We start from the raw sequence: 20,556 nt of genomic DNA on the forward strand, positions 1-20,556 counted from the left end.
CCCTCCCCCCATAATTTAATTTCAAATTTTCTCTCTTGCCTTTCTTCCCTTAAATCCCACAGACAAAATCTTCTTCACATTAAAGTAACATTTGTTCATGAGTTAGTCTGTTTTGCATTATTATCAAAATGTCTAAGACAAGTAAGCTTTTTGAGAAAAGGAGTTTATGTACCTCACAGTTTTGTATTAGATGAATTCCAACCATGAAGCACTGGTTTTGATGATGGTCTCTTTGTGAATGGCAGAAATAAAAATGGATTGAAGAGGAAGTCAGAGTATGTTACAAGATGAATCCAGAGAGTCTGTGTCTCTTAATCTCTAACAAAAACCTACCTTAATGGTGGATTTCACCTGAGATTTCTTTTCTTTTACGTCTTTTCTGTTCTGAACTGTTGTTTCTTTTTCCTCTTATTTTCTGTCCTCTTCTCTTTTCTTGTATTGTTCCTTACTTCCTTACTTTCTTCTTTCCTTCCTTTTACTCATTCTACTTTCTTAATTTCCTTTCCGCTCCATTTTCTGCCACTTTTTCTGCTGGAATTGAACTAAAGTTCTTACATTGAAAAGACAGGTCCTATACCACTGGTATACATTTAAATCATGGATACCAGGTCTTAAATAATCATAAAATGAAAAGATCCTAGTCCATGAATATTTTTTTGGAAAAAGATAAATTATATTTAAACAATAGTTCTCAGGCTTGAATGCTTTCTTATAGATGGCTGCATTAAAAAAGATTGACATGTTGTCGGTTGCCTTTATAGTGTTTAACCACAAAAGTATTATTTTTCTTTCTAAAAGACATCCCAGCACCATGGAACTGTATAATTTAACAGGTACCTTGGAATTCCTTCTCCTTGGGCTCTCAGAGGACCCTGAAATGCAGCCCATCTTATTTGTACTGTTCCTGCTCATATACCTGTTCACTGTCCTTGGAAATGTGCTCATCATCTTGGCCATCGGCTCTGATTCCCACCTCCACAGCCCCATGTACTTCTTCCTCTATTATCTTTCATTGTCTGACATGGGCTTCAGCAGCACCACCATACCAAAAATGCTGATAAACTTGCAGACCTATAAGAAATCCATAACCTATGTAGCGTGCCTAAGTCAAGTGTCTTTCTTCTTCCTTTTTGGATGTATGGACAGCCTACTACTCACAGTGATGGCCTATGACAGATGGGTAGCCATTTGTCACCCTCTACACTACCAAGTATTTCTGAACCCTCGCCTATGTAGATGTTTGGTCATAGTGTCATTTTTCTTTAGCCTTATGGATTCACAAGTACATTACTTGATGGTGTCACAACTAAAATTTTGCACTAATTTAGAAATCCCTCATTTCTTCTGTGATGTTACAGAGCTTCTAAAACTTGCATGTACTGATACTACTATCAGCAAAATAGTCATATTTCTTGCCAGCATCATTATTGGTTTTCTCCCTGCCTCTGGAATCCTTTACTCCTACTATAAAATTATTTCCTCCATTGTTAGAGTTACATCATCATCAGGGAAATATAAAGCCTTCTCTACATGTGGATCTCACCTGTCAGTTGTTTGCTTATTTTATGGAACAGGTATAGGGGTGTACCTTAGTTCATCTATTTCTAGTTCTTCCAAGCAAAGTGTGATAGCTTCGGTAATGTATACCACGATAGTTCCCATGATGAACCCCTTCATCTATAGCCTGAGGAACAAGGATATCAAGAGAGCCCTCCAGAAAATTTTTACTCAAATAACACATCTAACAGTAAAATCAATTAATGTATAGTTGCTGTAATTGTGGGTCACATAACTGAGAGTGGTATCATGAAAAATGTAGTGACTTTAGAATTTTCTGAATATAAAATAATCAAAAATTATGGCATATATGGATTGAATCAAGGTGTATCTTGCTGTGCCTGTAAAAGTTACACGTTGTAGATTCACTTTGGCCTGCTTTCCGAATATATAACACTAAAATTTGGTACTGCGCTGTTTTTATACAATGAAACACCAAGGAATTCAAGCAGAAGCACTTTGGAATAAGTTTGATTTGATCATTTTGTATTGTTATGCTTTTACCATATATACAAAAGGAAGACTATTGGTTTAAGTATAGATGTAAGAATTTTCAATATTTTCCTAACATAATTCATCAGCATGTAAATATGAAATTATTGACTGTTTTATTAGAATGTTTAATTCTAAAATGTCATATTTTTGTTCCTGATATGAGTTTCATAGAACAGCCACTTGTAGTAGATAGTTTCTTGGGAAGGGAACCTCATTCATTTTTGACTATGTGCCCACTGATAACAATTCCATGCTCTAGTATTTTTCCCAAACTTGAGCACATATAGACAATATATGACTCAATGTACTAATAGAATAGAGACAGGAAATTGGATGGAGAAAATGTAATGCAGGATATATGTAGAATTAGTGGAGGTAAAGAGAAAATGATGGATTTATATGGTTGTAGTCATTGTATATATGAATGAATTTCTCAGGTATAAGAAAGAATTAAATAAATAAATAATGTGATATTAAGGCAGAATGTGCAACAATTTCTGAAATGACATTGCAAGTACTCCTGTCCTTTTATACTTTGTACTTATGTAACTTATATTCCCCTGAAGTGATGCCTATTCGTTTAAAATATGGACCAAATATAAAAAAACCAAAAGGTTACACATTCTGATATATAATATTTCAGTCATGATTTTTTATTTTGTTGTTGTTTTATTCTCTCTCTTTTTTTTTACAGTCCAGTCATTCTCCCTACTATCTCTCATATGATTCCTCATCCCTCATCTCCACGAGGATGTCCCCACTCCCCACTCCCCACAACACCAGAGCTTCCCATTCCCTGGGGCCTAAAGTCTCTCAAGGGGTTAGCTAAATCTTCTCTCACTGAGTTCAGACCAGACAGTCCTCAATTGTATGTGTTCAGGGTCTCATATCAGCTATTGTATGCTGCCTGGTTGGTGGCTCAGGTCTGAAAGATTTCGGAGATCCAGTTTAGTTGGGACTGCTGGTCTTCCTCTGTGGTTGCTCTACTTCTCACCTTCTTCCACCTTTTTCCTAATTCAGCCACAAGGGTGCCTAGCTTCTATCTATTCTTTGGGTATAAGTATCTTCATTTGACTCTTTGAGCTGCTTGTTGGGCCTCTCAGAGGGCAACCATGCTAAACTCTTGCCAGTAAGCATACCATAGAATCAGTAATAGTGTCAGGCCTTGGAGCCTCCCCTTGAGCTGGATCCCAATTTGGGCCTGTCATTGAACCTCCTTTTTTCAGACTCTTCTTCATTTTTTTCCCTGCAGTTCTTTTAGACATGAACAATTCTAGAACAGAGTTTTTCACTGTGGGATGGCAACCCATTCCTTCCAATTGATGCTCTGTCTTTCTACTGGAGCAGTCTCTACAAGTTCCCTCTCCCCATTATTGGGCGCTACTTCTAAGATCCCTCCCTTTGAATCCTGGGCATTTCTCAACAACTAGGTTTTTGGTACATTCTAGCAAGTCCTCCCACCTTTTACCTCCCAAGATTGACTCTTTCTATTTTTTCTGCTAGCCATTGAGCATTTGGTCCTATCCCACTGCACAATATATGATCCTGTTCCCATTTTCCCCTCCCGGTTGCCATTCCCACCAATGTATCTCCCTCCCTCCCCTCAATGTGATTCCTTTCTTCTTCCTCCCAAGTGGGATTGAGGCATCCTTACTTGTACGCTTTGGCTTGTTATCCTTTTTGAGTTCTGTGGATTCTATACTGGGTATTCTATATGTTTTTGAATAATATATGTGTTATAATGAGTACATATCATGCATGTTCTTTTTGGTCTGAGTTACCTCAGTAAGGATGGTATTGTCCAGTTCCATTTATTGGCCTGCAAAACTCAAGATAGCCTCATTCTTAATAGCTGAGTAGTATTCCATTGTGTAAATGAACCACTTTTTCTCTATCTATTTTTCAATTGTGGGACATCTAGGTTGTTTCCAGCTTCTGGCTACTACAAAGAAGGCTGCTTTGAACATAATGGGTCATGTGTCCCTGTGGCATGGTAAGACACATTTTGGGTATTTGCCCAAGAGTGGTATAGCTGGGTCTTCAGGTAGATAGATCTACTTCCAATTTTCTGAGGAACCTCCAGACTGATTTCGAGAGTGGTTATACAACGTTGCAAACCCATCAGAAATGGAGGAGTGTTCACCTTTCTCTACATTTTTGCCAACCTGTGTTGTCACCTGAGGTTTTGATCTTAGCTATTCTGAGCAGTGTAAGTTAGAATTTCAAGGTTGTTTTGAAAAACATTTCCTTGATGACTAAGGACTTGAAACATTTCTTTTAAGTGTTTTTGAGCCATCTGAGATTCCTGTTGTGAAGTCTGTTTAGTTCTACATCCCATTTTCTGATTGAATTGTTTGTTTTTTTTTGGTGGTTAGCTTCTTGAATTCTTTATATACTTTTGGATATTAACCCTCTGTCAGATGTGGAGTTAGTAAAGAATTTTTTGCAAATCTGTAGGTTGCCAATTTGTCCTATTAACTACAGGAGATTTTCAATATCCTGAGGTCCCATTTATCAATTTGTAACCTTAGAGTCTGAGTCATTTTAATTCTGTTTAGGAAATTTCCCCCTGTACCAATGAGTTCAAGACTCTTTCCCACTTTCTCTTCTTAATCCACTTGGACTTGAGTTTTGTGCAAGTGACAAATATGGATCTATTTTTTCATTTTCATACATACTGACTGACAGTTAGACTAGCACCATTTATTGAAGATGCTTTCTTTTTTCCATTGTATATTTTTAGCTTCTTTATCAGAGATCAAGTGTCCATAAGTGTGTGGTTTTATTTCTGTGTCTTTAATTCTATTTCATTGATCAATCTCTCTGTCTATGTACTGATACCATTCCATTTTTATCACTATTGTTCCATAATATAGCTTTAGGTCAGAGATGGTGATTTGCCTAGAAGTTCTTTTATTATTAAGAATTTTTTCTCTATCCTTGGCTTTTTGTTTCTCTATATGAAATTGAGAATTGCTCTTTTCATGTATTTGAAGAATTGTGTTGAAATTTTGATAGATATTGCCTTGAAATGTAGACTGATTTGGGTATGATGGCCATTTTTTACTATGTCAATTTTATAAATCCATAAGCATGGGAGATAGCCAATTTGTCCTATTAACTAGGTTTTCTTTGGTTTCATTCTTGATAGACTTGGAGTTTTCTTATACATACATTTCATGTGATTGGATAAATTTATCCCAAGATATTTTATATCATTTATAACTCTTGTGAAGGGTGTTGTTTCCCTAAGTTCTTTCTCAGTCTGTTTATAATTTGCATAAAAGAAGGCTACTGATTTATTCAAGTTAATTTTATATCCAGCAACTTTGCAGAAGTTATTTATCAGCTGAAGAAGTTCTATGGTAGAATTTGGGGTTGCTTATGTATACTATAATATCATCAGCAAATAGCCAATTTGTATCTCCTTGATGTTCTTTTTCGTGTAATTGCCCTAGCTAGAACTTTGAGTACTATATTGAATAGATGTGGAAAGAGTGGTCATCATTACTTTGTCTGATTTTGGTTTGATTGGTCTTTGTAGATGTTCTAGATATTATTCAGCTGTCAGAGTATATGGATCAAAAATGTCCTTACCTCAACTTTGATGTACAGAAACATTTTTTTTATTTTATATGATCTCATTTGAAAATTCACACTCTTTTTAAACTTACAGAAATCTTACTCAGAAAGCATTTCATAATGTGAGCATTTTCTTTTATTGAAAACTTATTTCATTCAATATATGCTATTATGTTTCTCTACTCCTGACTCCTACAAAATTCTTCCCACTCTTATATGCATGTAATTTTATGTTCTTGTTTCAAACTTCCTTAAAAACAAAAACAAACAAAAGATAAGAAGTATATTTTAAAAAGTAACCAAACAACAAAGACAGAATCAAAGTATATAATCAAATGATCAAAGAGATAAAAAATGTCTAAACAAAGCAAATTGAGACAAACTAGTAAAACATTATTTGTTTTATTTTATGTTGACCAACTACTCCTGATCATGGAGTTTAACCTGAATATTCATTAAGATAATATCCTTGATTTATTTTTGAAAGTGTATCTTAGGTACATTTTGAATGTTGGGAAGAGACAGGATGGCCAAGGCAACTTATATGAAGGAAAATATTTTACTGCTTGCTCATTTAGTTTATAATCTTCAGGACAGAAAGCAGAGAGGCATGGAGTAGATTCATAGCTGAGAGCTTTACATCGTTGTCTAAATGCAATAAGCAGAGAAAGAAATAGAGAGACAGAGATATAAAGAGAGATAGAGAGACAGACTGACTGATAGAGACAGGGTGATAGAAAGAAATACAGAGGGGGAGGGAGAGAAAAAAGAAGAGAGGAGAAGATAGGAGAGGAGAGGAGAGGAGAACCCGGTTCAAGTATAACCTTTTGAAACTTCAAATCCTATCCCAGTGAAGTATGTGCTACAACAAGACCACATCTACCCAAATAATACCATACCTCTTAATTCCTCTAAATCTGATCAGGAACATAAACCATTTCCTGGTACCTAATGATTCAAATGTTTGAGCCTGTGGGAAGCAAGTCTGATTTAAACATCACTGTTCATTTGTCACTTATTTATAGAAATTATAATGATTTTGTATTAATTTTGTGTCCTGTTACTTTTCTGAATCTGTCTAACAGCTATAGAAGTTTTCTTGTGGATATCTTATTTACAAAATTATGTCATCCAAAAATAAAATTGTTTTGACTTCTTTCTTCACTTTTTTATTCCATCTATCTCTTTCAATTCTCTTAGTATTCTAGCTAAGACTTGAAATACTATATTGCTTAATAATATTGTTTAATAATACCTTTATTATGTTCATGATTTTATGAAATGCTAAGTGTTTGTCTCCCTTTAGGTTACTATGTGCTGTGGGTTTGCTATAATTGCCTTTATTATACTGAAGAATGATCCTCAGATCCTTAGACTCTCCAGGACTTTTATCATAAATGGATGTTGAATTTTCTCCAAGTCCTTTTGGCATTTAATGAAACAATCCTGAGATTTATCATCTACTTCATTAATGTGATGGATTATACTTATTAATTTATGCATGTTGAATCATTGCTGCATACCTGAGATGAAGCCTACAAAATAATGATGATTTATCTTTTTCTAAATGTTCTTTATTTGGTTTAGGAGTATGTTATGGGGAATCTTTGAGACTATGTTCTATAAAAGATACTGTCTAAAATTTTTTCTTGATGTTTCTGTAGATTTTTTGCATCCAGGTAATTGTGATCTCATAAAACAAAGTAGTAAATGTTTGTTCAGTTTCTATTTTATGAAGTGATTTGAGGAGTATAGTGTTAATTCTTTGAAGATTGGTAGAATTCGGCACTGAGTAAATCTGGCCTTCTGATATTTTGTTTGACAGACTTTTAATTATTGCTTCTATATATATTTAGGAGTTACATGGCTGTGCTACTTGCCCATTTTTCCCAGACTTATGCCAGTATGACATATTCATCTGATATTTTTACAAAGATCTGAAAAGGATGAAAGAAACTAATTCATAGTTTCTCCTAAAGCAAGAGCTCTTATCCTGACAGTAACAACAGTAAATTCTATATTTGAGTTTCTAAAAAGCTTTAAATTTCCTCTTTATTATATTTTGTTCTTGGTCTCTAACATTTATAACCTTTCTATATGTCAAAACAAATGAGGATGCCTTTAGGTAAATCATGTAAATATCAAATGAAATATATATGATAAAATGTGACTGTTATATAATTCTTAATTTTCAAGGGCTCACATGGTATTTGAACTGCAACTTCATTCCATGTAGCAGCAAAATCATTTTTCTTCCTACTTCATTAAAAATAATTCAGATTCTTTCCTCAACTTCAATCTGAAATTTAAGCCAAAATGAGCAAAGCTCAGATTAGTGAGACAAGTAAATAAGGGAGGGTAAAAAGGGAAATGAGATAGTAGGAGGGATAGGCAGAAGGAATAGATACAGGAAGAGGAGACCAGATGAAGAAGGGAATGACAGAAAGAAGGGGTAAAAGAAACCAAAAAGAAAAAAATGAAAAATTCAACATGAATTTTTCAAATTCAAAAGTTTTATCTTATAGATCAAGTTAAAAAAAGTCACTAAATCCTAATCGGTCATTTCAACTGTGCAGGAGGTAGGCCTAATACTGTTTGTATTCTCCTGCTTATTTGGTGCCCCCAAACAAGTTGCCTCAGAGATATGTGAGTCAGTATGGAGATGTGAGCTAGCCTTCCCAGCCCCCAGTTCTTTGTGTTTGGTAAATAAAGATGCCAAAATCTAATAGTTAGGCAAAGGAGACATAGGTGGGGTTTAGGTTTCAAGGGTTTGGAGAAGGAGAAAAATGTGTTAGGAGGAGGGAGAAGCCGTCATGCATTAAGATCAAGAAAGCAGGGCCCTGGGGCCTACCCAATTGGAGCTAAGAACAGCCCAGATGGAACATAGTAAATAGTATGTAATAACTCTGTTTTTGAAGGAAAGTAGAATCTAACAGCACAGAGGCTGGGTACTTGCCCAGCTCTTGTGCTGCTTAAGGCTTATTGTAAATAAGGGGTTTTTTGTTTGTTTTGTTTTGTTTTGTTTTGTGTGTGTGTGTGTGTGTGTGTGTGTTTGAGTGTGTGTGTATGTGTGTGTTCGTGTGCACGTGCGCATGCGCATGCGTGGTTGTGTGTGTGTGCTTTATACAGTATCTAATTGGTTAAAGGCTGGGGAGAAATATTTAATAACACACATCTGAGTTTAAGGAAGGGTATACACTAAAGACAACAGCTAGTTGTGTTGATGAATAGATAATAAAACAAATTTTAGCATAAACCTCATTTTTTATTATATTTAAGGCTTATTACCTGAAATAAAACCCATATGTGACACAGTGAAAATGGCCAAAGACCTGATACTAGATAGCTCATGAGCTTGGAGAGGGTGAGAGTTACTACTAACTGACTGATGTGCTACAGTCTCAGTTCCAAAAGGAATTCTTGCAGAAAAGTACATACTTTATTATAGTGTTTATGAATGGTAGGCTATTTTAAAGTGAATCTACAGCAATAAGTTATAGACCTATAGAAACCTGGCCAGGGTCATCTACAGCATATCAGATGTAAAATATAGGTAAAACTCTATACTTTCCATAGCACCATAATTGAATTTATATTATTTATGGATGGTCAATACATAATTAACCAGTGTTCATGAAGAAAAGGTGGACATATCTAAGATTTAATGGATTTGGTTGCTGAATTTTTATGCAAGCAAAGCAAAAAACTAGGATTGCATGAGGAAGGAAGTTTAGATGCTATTCTTCCAAAATAAGTGCTTAAAATCCAAAACAATCTAGGGAAAAAAGTAACTTCAGGTCACAGAATATTTTGATTTTTTAATATAAAATTATCTTTTTACAAACAAAATTTTATTGAATATTTCAGAAATTTATACAATGCATTCCTATCACACTCAGTTCTCATTCCCAAGTCTGCCCTCTCACATTTTGGCCTTCTACCCCTACCAAAAAAATTAGAAATAAGTACATCAAGTACAATTTGGGTTGCTCATATACTCATTGGAACATGGTCGGACTCCTAGTGGACAGCCCCTTTTGAAAACTGAGTCTTAACTATTCCCATACCACCTCCCTGAAGCCATCCACTATGAATAGCTACACTTCGGGATTCCTGTCACAATTTTTAAGTGCTCTCATGGATGTATTCCTGACTGAACTGTTTCTTTTGAGGGGTGGTATTGTTATAGAAGTCCTCAATGTCACTTTTATTAATTATGAATCTGGAATTGATACCAATGGAACAGAAGCTTCCTTGCCTATAGTAACAGCAACACCACAGATGATAGATTTTCATATGGTCTCAGGTCATCTTGACTACAGACTACATCATTGCTTCCCAGAATGTCTCCAGCACCTGGCATGTTCATCAACATTCTGGCAACAGCAAGTACCAATAACACTATCCTGGCCCTCTGTGGAAGCACATAACATGGATCCCATTCATGACATCTAGCAACTGAATGAACCTCTGATATCCATAGCATAAATCTTTGGCAGCTACATAGTCTTGGTGGCAGAAAAAAACAAAAACAATATGACTTCCAGTGGAAATACAGACCATGAACATTAATATGGCTCCTGGTGGCAGCACAGATCATGGAGTTGTTTTGAGAAGTACTAATCCATAAAATGAACCATTATCCATCTTGGACATCTTGCCATTACTCACAGCCAGTGTGATCTTGTAGCTAAGCAGCACACTCCAGAGCAGAGCCTGCAGCTCACCATCCTTCTGGTCCTACTTTGCAATGACATGTTCTCCTTTCACTACAACAATACCCCTATTCCTGTAATTACTTTCACATCTATATTTCTTTTTCTTTTGCTCTATTTACACAGTTACATTATGCCAGCCTTTCTACCTCTCCATTGTATATTTATTCATTGATGTGGCATTGCATTCTTGTATCAATGAGAAAATAATATAAATTATGCAGTTACCACTTAATCCCAAAGCAGTTTAGATTATTCATTTGTGTTGCTATTATTTCTTAGGGCCAGGTTTTCACCTGAAAACACCCTCCAAGGACTATGCAGAAACCCAAAACTATGAATTACTGTCTTGCAGGCAGAGGAATTATCAATAGTGTCAAGAGACTTATAAATTAAATGTTCGTATTCCACATCTTGTCTTCCAAATGTGTTTTTACAGAAACAGAAAGATTTAAGGAAAGATCCAGATTCTTCATGTCAGGCTCTTCATCACGTTCTTTTTAGCATTTGTAAGTTGCTGAATAGGAATGAAACTAGTACCTAACTATCATGTACACTGGAAATCAATTGATGCTTACATTCATGGAGAGTGATTTATATACATCCAGCCTTCAGGAATATCCTGGAATTAGGGCAAGGAAAGCAAAAGGAAAACCTGCATTAGGTAAGATAAGCCTACTTTTCCTATAAGCTTTAATGTGATTTGATGTGTTCTTCCTTTAGCACAGGCATATGGTGCTACTGTGCTTATCCATGAACATTTTGAGGAACCAAAAAAGAAAGAATATGATCAAGGGGACTAGTTAAAATAAGAGAGATATTCTATGTTGAAATTTTGTGTGACTGAGCAAAGAAATTATGCACTTGATATACTCCACCTAACAATATACAACAGGAAGAACAATAATAATGTTCTATTTCATTTCATATAACATTAAAACTGTACTTTTTAAAAAAATTATCATTATGAGGTTACTACATACGTGAACACCCACGCATGCACGCACACACACACACACACACACACACACACACACACACTTCTTCTTCCCTATTCTTTTCTCCAACTCTTTCATATATTCTTCTTGTTTTCATTCAAGTAGTAACACGTACATTTAAAATGTTTTGAAAATTAGGTTTACAACCACCATAAAACCAAGAAAATACAATATTTTCCTCATGATTGGTAATACAAATATTTTCACCTGATCATGCAAACAATGTTTGTACTCAGAATGATTAAACAGTACTTCCAATGGACTTGCTACATGAGCAGACTCCTTTTGCAGTTTACACATTATGCTTCTTTTCTGCTAGACCATATGTAAAGAGCCACAATCATTACCATTGTGGATTTCCAAATATGGTTGAATTTGATGTTAGACTTCAGGATTAAAATAGAACCATCAGAATGATCTATTTATTAACCATCACACAGAAAGCATAATCATGTTGTGAAATATACAAGATATAGCCAATAGAAGGACAAGAGACCTGGGTTGAATATTTACCACTGCATGCCAGTTTAGACTCTGTGCTCAGAAAGAACCATTGACCATATTGGTACTTAGCTAACCCAAACTGTACAGACTTTCTAATATATAGGAAGAAAGAAGAAAATCAATGACCACTAATGTTTTCAATCCTCTCTTCTACTCAAGAACATAAATCCACGCACACACATACAAATAAAGAAATAAAATTTAAAGTAATAATTGAGTACTCACATTCATTGCAGAAAACTTTTAAAAACATCCCATAATGTTACAAGTAAAATCTAATCTTCTGAATATCTGATTTACAATTTTTCCTAATTATTTTTTGTTCATTACCAAAACTTGGTACTAATAGACACTAAAACAAGTACAGATAATCACCCCATCATAATATCTGAAAACAACCTATGTTTTACAGGAAAATATAGAAATTATTTTTCACATAAAATCTGCACAAGAAACCTCTAGGTGATAGAATATAATTTAGTGAATATTAGACAATGGTAAAATGTCTCTTCATTTTGACTATTCACAAACATTGCTTATACAGTGTTAAGTTGCATCTGAATTAGAGATGGTATTTCCCAGCTAGAAACTATTATTTCAATAGTTTTCCATACAACAAATAATGTTGTTGTTTTTTACTTCCTCCTCATGTTAGTATAGTTATGCCTTCATATTTGGTTTTTCTTTTACGTGCAATGTTACACATAACTCTTAAAGTTGATTTGCTATATATTAAAATGTGATAATATATAATTAAATTTAGTCTGAAATAAAATCACTTATTTAAAATTATCCTTTTTTTTCTTAGATATATCTCTTTACTTACATTCCAAATGTTATTCCCTTTCCTGGTTTCCTGAACATAGACCCCCATGCCCTCCCCCTCTCCAATACGAGTATTCCCCCTATCCATTCCCCTTACTGCTCCCCCCATATTCCCCTGCACGAGGAGTCCAAGCTTAACAGGACCAATGGCTTCCTCTTCCACTGGTGCCCCAACAAGCTTATTCTCTGCTACATATGCAGTTGGAACCCTGGGTCAGTCCATGTATAGTCTTTCAGTAGTGGTTTGGTCACTGGAAGCTCTGGTTGGTTGGATTGTTGTTCTTATGGAGTTGCAAGCTCCTTCAACTCTTTCATTCTTTCCTATAATTCTCCCGAAGGGGGTTGTGTTCTCCATTCAGTGGTTTGCTGCTAGCATTGACCTCTGTATTGAACATGCCCTGGACGTGTCTCTTAGGCATTTTCTAGCTTCATCAATCTTTTCAAGTACTGGTGGCTATATATATCACCTCCTATGCATATTATTTCCCCTCTTAAGAAGGAGTGGGAACATCCACAATTAGGTCATCCTTGAGGTTTCTGTGGTCTTTGGATTTCATCTTGGGTAATTTGAGCTTTGGGGCTAATATCTGCTTATCAGGGAGTAAGTACCAAGTGTGATCTTCTGTGACTGTGTAACCTCACTAAGGATGATATATTCTAGTTCCTTCCATTTGCCTATGAATTTCATGAAGTCATTGTTTTTGATAGCTGAGTAGTACCCCATTGTGTAGTTGCACCAGATTTTTTTTAACCCATTCCTCTGTTGAAGGGTATCTGGGTTCTTTCTAGCTTTTGGCTCTTATAAATAAGGCAGCTATGAACATAGTGGAGCATGTGTCTTTGTTGTATGTTGGAGCATCTTTGGGTATATGCCAAGGAGTGGTATAGCTGGGTCCTCAGTTAGTGAAATGTCCAATTTTCTGAGAAATCTCCAGAGTGATTTCCAGAATGGTTGTACCAGTTAAAATCCCACCAAAAATGGAGGAGTGTTCCTTTTTCTCCACATCCTTGCCAACATCTGCTGTCACCTGAGATTTTTATCTTAGCCATTCTGACTGGGGTGAGGTGGAATCTCAGGGTTGTTTTGATTTGCATTTCTCTAATGACTAAGGATGTTGAACATATCTTTATGTGATTTTTGGCCATTCAATAATCCTTAGCTGAGAATGTTTTTGTTTAGTTCTATACACAATTTTTAATAGGATTATTTGACTTTCTGGAGTCTAACTTTTTGAGTTCTTTGTATATTTTGGATATTAGCCCACTATCAGGTGTAGGATTGGTAAAGATCATTTCCCAATTTGTTGGTTGCCATTTTGTTCTGATGACAGACAGGATCTTTTGCCTTACAGAAGCTTTGCAGTTTTATGAAGTCCCATTTGTTGATTCTTGACGTTAGAGCATATGCCATTGGTGTTTTGTTCAGGAAATTTTCCCCAGTGCCCATGTGTTCGAGACTCTTCCCCACTTTTTCTTCTATTAATTTGAGTGTATCTGGTTTAATGTGGAAGTCCTTGATCAACTTGGACTTAAGCTTTGAACAGGGTGATAAGAATGGATCGATTTGCATTCTGCTACATGCTGACCTCCAGTTCAACCAGCACCATTTGTTGAAAATGCTATCTTTCTACCATTAGATGGTTTTAGCTCTTTTGACAAAGAACAAGTGACCTAGGTGAGTAGGTTCATTTCTGGGTCGTCAATTCTGTTCCATCTACCTGTCAAAATCAATTCTGATCTATCCCCCTGTCTTTATACGAATACCGTACAGTTTTTATGAATATTGCTCTGTAATATTGCTTGACGTCAGGGATGGTGATTCCCCCAGAAGTTCTTTTATTGTTGAGTATAGTTTTCTCTATCCTGGATTTTTTGTTATTCCAAGTAAATTTGCAAATTGCTCTTTCAATCTATATAAAGAATGGAGTAGGAATTTTGATGGGGACTGCATTGAATCTGTAGATTGCTTTTGCTAAAATGGCCATCTTTACAATATTAATCCTGCCAATCCATGAGCATGAAAGAACTTTCCATCTTCTGACACCTTCCTCAATTTCTTTCCTCAGAGACTTGAAGTTCTTGTCATACAGATCTTTCACTTGCTTGTTTAAAGTCACACCGAGGTATTTTATATTATTTGGGATTATTGTGAAGGGTGTAATTTCCCTAATTTCTTTATCAGTCTGTTTATCCTTTGAGTAGAGGAAGGCCACTGATTTCTTTGAGTGACTTTTATACCCTGACATTTTGCTGAAGTTGTTTATCAGGTTAAATAGTTCTCTGGTGGAACCTTTGGGGTCACATAAGTACACTATCATTTCATCAGCAAATAGTGATATTTTTATATCTTCCCTTCCAAATTGTTTCCCTTTCACCTCCTTTTGTTGTCTGATTGCTGTGGCTAAAATTTCGAGTACTATATTGAATAAGTAGGGAGAGAATGGGTAGCCTTGTCTACTCCCTGATTTTAGTGGGATTGCTTGAAGTTTCTCTCCATTTAGTTTAATGTTAGCTACTTGTTTGCTGCATATTGCTTTTACTTGATTAGATATAGCCCTTGAATTCCTAATCTTTCCAGAACATTTATCATGAAGGGGTGTTGAATTTTGTCAAATGCTTTCTCAGCATCAAATGAAATGATCATCTGGTTCTTATCTTTGAGTTTGTTTATATACTGGATTACATTGATGGGTTTTTGTATATTAAACCATTCCTGCATCCCTTGGATAAAACCTACTTGATCATGATGGATTATCATTTTGATGTGCTCTTGGATTCAATTTACAAGAATTTTATTGAGTATTTTTGCATCAATATTCATAAGGGAAATTGGTCTGAAGTTCTCTTTCTTTGTTGGGTTTAGTGTGGTTTCGGTATAAGAGTAGTTCTGGCTTCATACACGGAATTTGGTAGTGCTCAGTCTGTTTCTATTTTGTGAAATAGTCTGGACAGTATTAGTATGAGATCTTCTATGAAGGTCTGATAGACTTCCGCATTAAACCCGTCTTGTCCTGGGCTCTGTTTGTTTGGAGACTTTTAATAACTGCTTCTATTTCTTTAGGAGTTATGGGGTTGTTTAGATGGTTTATTTGTTCTTGATTTAATATTGATACCTGGTATCTGTCTAGAAAATTTTCCATTTCATTGAGATTTTCCAATATTGTTGAATATAGGCTTTTGTAGTAGGATCTGATGATTTTTTAAAAATTTCCTCAGATTCTGCTGTTATGTCTCCCTTTTCATTTCTGATTTTGTTAATTTGGATACACTCTATGTGACCTCTGGTTATTCTGGCTAACAGTTTATCTATTTTGTTGATTTTCTCAAAGAACCAGCTCCTGGTTTTGTTGATTCTTTGTATATTCCTTTGTGTTTCTACTCAGTTGATTTCCGCCCAAAGTTTGATTATTTCCTGCCTTCTACTCTTCTTGGGTTTATTTATTTCTTTTTTTTAATGTAAATTCATACATTTATTTTCAGACCAGTTTTATGCTTACAAAGGCTGAACAGAACGAACAGGAGAATCCCCCTATGTTCTCTGCTCTCCCATACACAGTTGTTCTAGTTATTTTCTTCTTGCATTAGTGTGCTTTATTCATCGCACCAAGTGAGCTGATATTGCCACAATGATATCAAGAGATTTGTAGTTTATTTTTGTGTTTGTGTTTTATACAGCTTCGTTAATTGTTAAGAACACATGCTATCAAGTATCTACTATTGCACTCACAGAAGGAGTTATTTCAATGCCCCAGATCATATATGCTCCTTCTGACAATTTTTCTTTCTGTTGCATAAGCCCCTGGCAACTGGTGATCTTTTTAGTCCCTCATTAATTTGCCCTTTGAAGGATACCATGTCACTGGAATCTTACTATATATAACATTTTAATATTGGACTCTTGAAAAATATATTCTTAATTTTCTTCATGGAATTACTTCCACAGTTCACTTTTTAAAAAACAAATGGACATAGCACAGTTTGCTTATTATTTCTCCCTAAAATGGGTATTTTAGATGCTTCCAAGTTTGAGCAACTATAAAGTAAGCTCCTGAAATTTTGGCATACAAGTTCTTTTACATATTTAAGCCTCTAAGTCATTTAGATGAATACCAAGGGGAGTGATTGCTTTCATGTATCATAAGAGTTCAGCAATTCTTGCCGATGGCATTGAATTCTGCTAACCATTTTGCCATTATAGCAAGACGAATTGACATTATCTATGCTTTGGATTAGAGCCATTGCAACAGGTGAGCCGAGGTATCTCATCGCTCTTTGATTATCAAGTCATAGGTGATATATACATTTTAAGCATGGTTTATATACTTGTTCTTCGTCTTTATCCCCTCCTTCATGAGGTATTTGTCTCCAAGTCTTGCTTTTTTTTTTTAACCTGCCTAAAATTGCTTAAAGATTTTTTTTTATTAACTTGACTATTTCTTGTTTACATTTCGAGTGTTATTCCCTTTCCCGGTTTCTGGGCAAACATGCCCCTAACCCCTCCCCCTCCCCATTTTATGGGTGTTCCCCTCCCCATCCTCCCCCCATTGCTGCCCTCCCCCCTACAATCTAGTTTACTGGGGGTTCAGTCTTAGCAGAACCCAGGGCTTCCCTTTCCACTGGTGCTCTTACTAGGATATTCACTGCTTCCTATGAGATCAGAGTCCAGGGTCAGTCCATGTATAGTCTTTAGGTAGTGGCTTAGTTCCTGGAAGCTCCGGTTGCTTGGCATTGTTGTTCATAAGGGGTCTTGAGCCCCTTCGAGCTCTTCCAGTTCTTTCTCTGATTCCTTCAATGTGGGTCCTATTCTCAGTTCAGTGGTTTGCTGCTGGCATTCGCCTCTGTATTTGCTGTATTCTGGCTCTGTCAATCAGGAGAGATCTACATCTGGCTCCTGTCTGCCTGCCCTTCATTGCTTCATCCAACTTGTCTAATTGGGTGGCTGTATATGTATGGGCCACATGTGGGGCAGGCTCTGAATGGGTGTTCCTTCTGTCTCTGTTTTAATCTTTGCCTCTCTATTCCCTGCCAAGGGTATTCTTGTTCCCCTTTTAAAGAAGGAGTGAAGCATTCACATTTTGATCATCTGTCTTGAGTTTCATTTGTTCTAGGTATCTAGGGTAATTCAAGCATTTAGGCTAATAGCCACTTATCAATGAGTGCATACCATGTGTGTTTTTCTGTGATTGGGTTACCTCACACAGGATATTTTCAAGTTCCAAACATTTGCCTACGAACTTCATAAACTCCTTGTTTTTGATAGCTGAGAAATATTCCATTGTGTAGATGTACCACAACTTCTGTATACATTCCTCTGTTGAAGGGCATCTGGGTTCTTTCCAGATTCTGGCTATTATAAATAAGGCTGCTATGAACATAGTGGAACACATGTCTTTTTTATGTGTTGGGGCATCATTTGGATATATCCCCAAGAGAGGTATGGTGGGATCCTCAGGCAGTTCAACGTCCAATTTTCTGAGGAACCTCCAGACTGATTTCCACAATGGTTGTACCAGTCTGCAATCCCACCAACAATGGAGGAGTGTTCCTATTTCTCCGCATCCTTGCCAGCATTTGCTGTCATCTGAGTTTTTGTTCTTAGCCATTCTCACTGGTGTGAGGTGAAATCTCAGGGTTGTTTTGATTTGCATTTCCCTTATGACTAAAGATGTTGAACATTTCTTTAGGTGTTTCTCAGCCATTCGGCATTCCTCAGCTGTGAATTCTTTGTTTACCTCTGAACTCCATTTTTTAATAGGGTTATTTGACTCCCTGAGGTCTAACTTCTTGAGTTTTTTGTATATTTTGGATATAAGCCCTCTATCTGTTGTAGGATTGGTAAAGATCTTTTCCCAATCTGTTGGGTGCCGTTTTGTCCTAACCACAGTATCCTTTGCTTTACAGAAGCTTTGCAGTTTTATGGCATCCCATTTGATGATTCTTGATCTTAGAGCATAAGCCATTGGTGTTTTGTTCAGGAAATTTTCTCCAGTGCCCATGTGTTCGAGTTGCTTCCTCCCTTTTTTTTCTATTAGTTTAAGTGTATCTGGTTTGATGTGGAGGTCCTTGATCCACTTGGACTTAAGCTTTGTACAGGGGGACAAGAATGGATTGATCTGCATTCTTCTACATGTTGACCTCCAGTTGAACCAGCACCATTTGCTGAAAATGCTATATTTTTTCTGTTGGATGGTTTGGGCTCCTTTGTCAAAAATCAAGTGCCCATAGGTGTGTGGGTTCATTTCTGGGTCTTCAATTCTATTCCATTGGTCTATCTGTCTGTCTCTGTACCAATACCATACAGTTTTTGTCACTATTGCTCTGTAATACTATTTGAGTTCAGGTATAGTGATTTCCTCTGAAGTCCTTTTATTGTTCAGGATAGTTTTAGCTATCCTGGGTTTTTTGTTATTCCAGATGAATTTGCAAATTGTTCTGTCTAACTCTTTGAAGAATCGGATTGGTATTTTGATGGGGATTGCATTGAATCTGTAGATTGCTTTTGGTCAAATGGCCATTTTTACTATATTAATCCTGCCAATCCATGAGCATGGGAGATCTTTCGATCTTCTGAGGTCTTCTTCAATTTCTTTCTTCAGAGTCTTGAAGTTCTTATTGTACAGATCTTTTACTTGCTTGGTTAAAGTCACACCAAGGTACTTTATATTATTTGGGTCTATTATTGTCGCGCCCACCTCGTCCGGCAAGGAAGACGCAACACGGTTGGATTCTTCTCAACAGCCTTTACTGCAGGGCACCTTCTTTGTTGATACAGGGAGGCGGCGGCAGCCAGCCCTAAGTGTTACAGCTCCAAGTGTTACAGCTCCAAGTGTTACAGCTCCAAGTGTTACAGCTTTAAGTGTTACCGTGCCGAGCGGCAAAGCCGCTCGGCTTATATACACAACAGTATGCTAATCTTCTTTCAGGGATTGGTGGGGCACGAGTCACCCCACTGCCATCCCAGCTACTTGTCCTCCAGAGATTGGCGAGGCATGAACTCCCATTTAGCATAGTACAGCCCCAGCCAGACTGACGTCAGGTGCAAAACTCCACGCATGCTCAGTACTGTTGTTAGGAGGGTGCCAGATTCACCTCATTATCATACAGCTGTCGCACCGCTCCCTACATCTCCCCCTTTTTTGTTTAATAAAATGACTGGTCTAGATCTGGGTGTCACGTCAATCCTGTCATTGCTCCTGTCTTAGGTCGTTCCTGAGGATGACTCGGCCTTACCCGTCGTTGGGTCACCCTATCGCCACCGGGCCCCGTGTCTTAGGTTGGTCCGAGCTCGAGGAAAGTTGCCCGTCCCTGGATACAATGACCCCACATGACTGTGACAAAAATGATCTAGGGCGAACTCTTAATCTTTCAAAGAGGCCAGCCATACATTGGGAGAAGCACCATTGTCAATGGCAGTCATAGCCTGGTAAACAACCGCTTTGTGTCTGGCATGTTCTCTTTTTAAACGGCCAATAAGCCAGAGACATACTCTGCATCCCAGGAGGACAATAGCTCCCCAGGCAAACATGCCCACCCACTCCTTAAAAAAGGAGAAAGCATTGGTAATCCATGAGGTAAAGTCTTCAATTGTGATGGGGTCCAGCCTAGTGCTGTTGAGGACAGCAATCTGCATCAGCAATTTTCTGGATAGTTGCTCTGCTTTCATGGACCAGTTTCCTTTCAGATAATTTGAGATTTCTTTGCTCTGTTGAGAATGCTGAGAAAAGTTGGCTTGCAAAGGAGTAATGCATAAACCTCTTAGGGAGGAAACGCAAGACAGCTGTGTCATATGATACAGTGCTTCAATTTGTTCTTGAACTAAATCTATCCTTTGATTGGCTAATAGAAGGCCAGATGCCAAATGAGTATTAAATTCTTCTTGT

At 36.7% G+C, this 20,556-nt stretch overlaps 1 protein-coding gene across 1 annotated transcript; it reads left to right on the top strand.

Moving 5' to 3' along the window:
* Positions 1-811: 811 nt before the first annotated feature.
* On the top strand, positions 812-1,768 carry Or7e169 (olfactory receptor family 7 subfamily E member 169). The gene has a single exon (NM_001000434.1). It carries the CDS (start codon positions 812-814, stop codon positions 1,766-1,768), a length of 957 nt encoding a protein of 318 aa, NP_001000434.1.
* The last annotated feature ends 18,788 nt before the right edge of the window (positions 1,769-20,556 follow it).

Source organism: Rattus norvegicus, chromosome 8 (assembly GCF_021556685.1).
Source record: "Rattus norvegicus strain SHRSP/BbbUtx chromosome 8, alternate assembly SHRSP_T2T, whole genome shotgun sequence".
Classification (NCBI taxonomy): Eukaryota; Metazoa; Chordata; class Mammalia; order Rodentia; family Muridae; genus Rattus; species Rattus norvegicus.

Excerpts from the sequence above, each read along its gene's own strand:
- Or7e169 (NM_001000434.1), top strand. The coding sequence starts at position 812 with ATGGAACTGTATAATTTAACAGGTACCTTGGAATTCCTTCTCCTTGGG.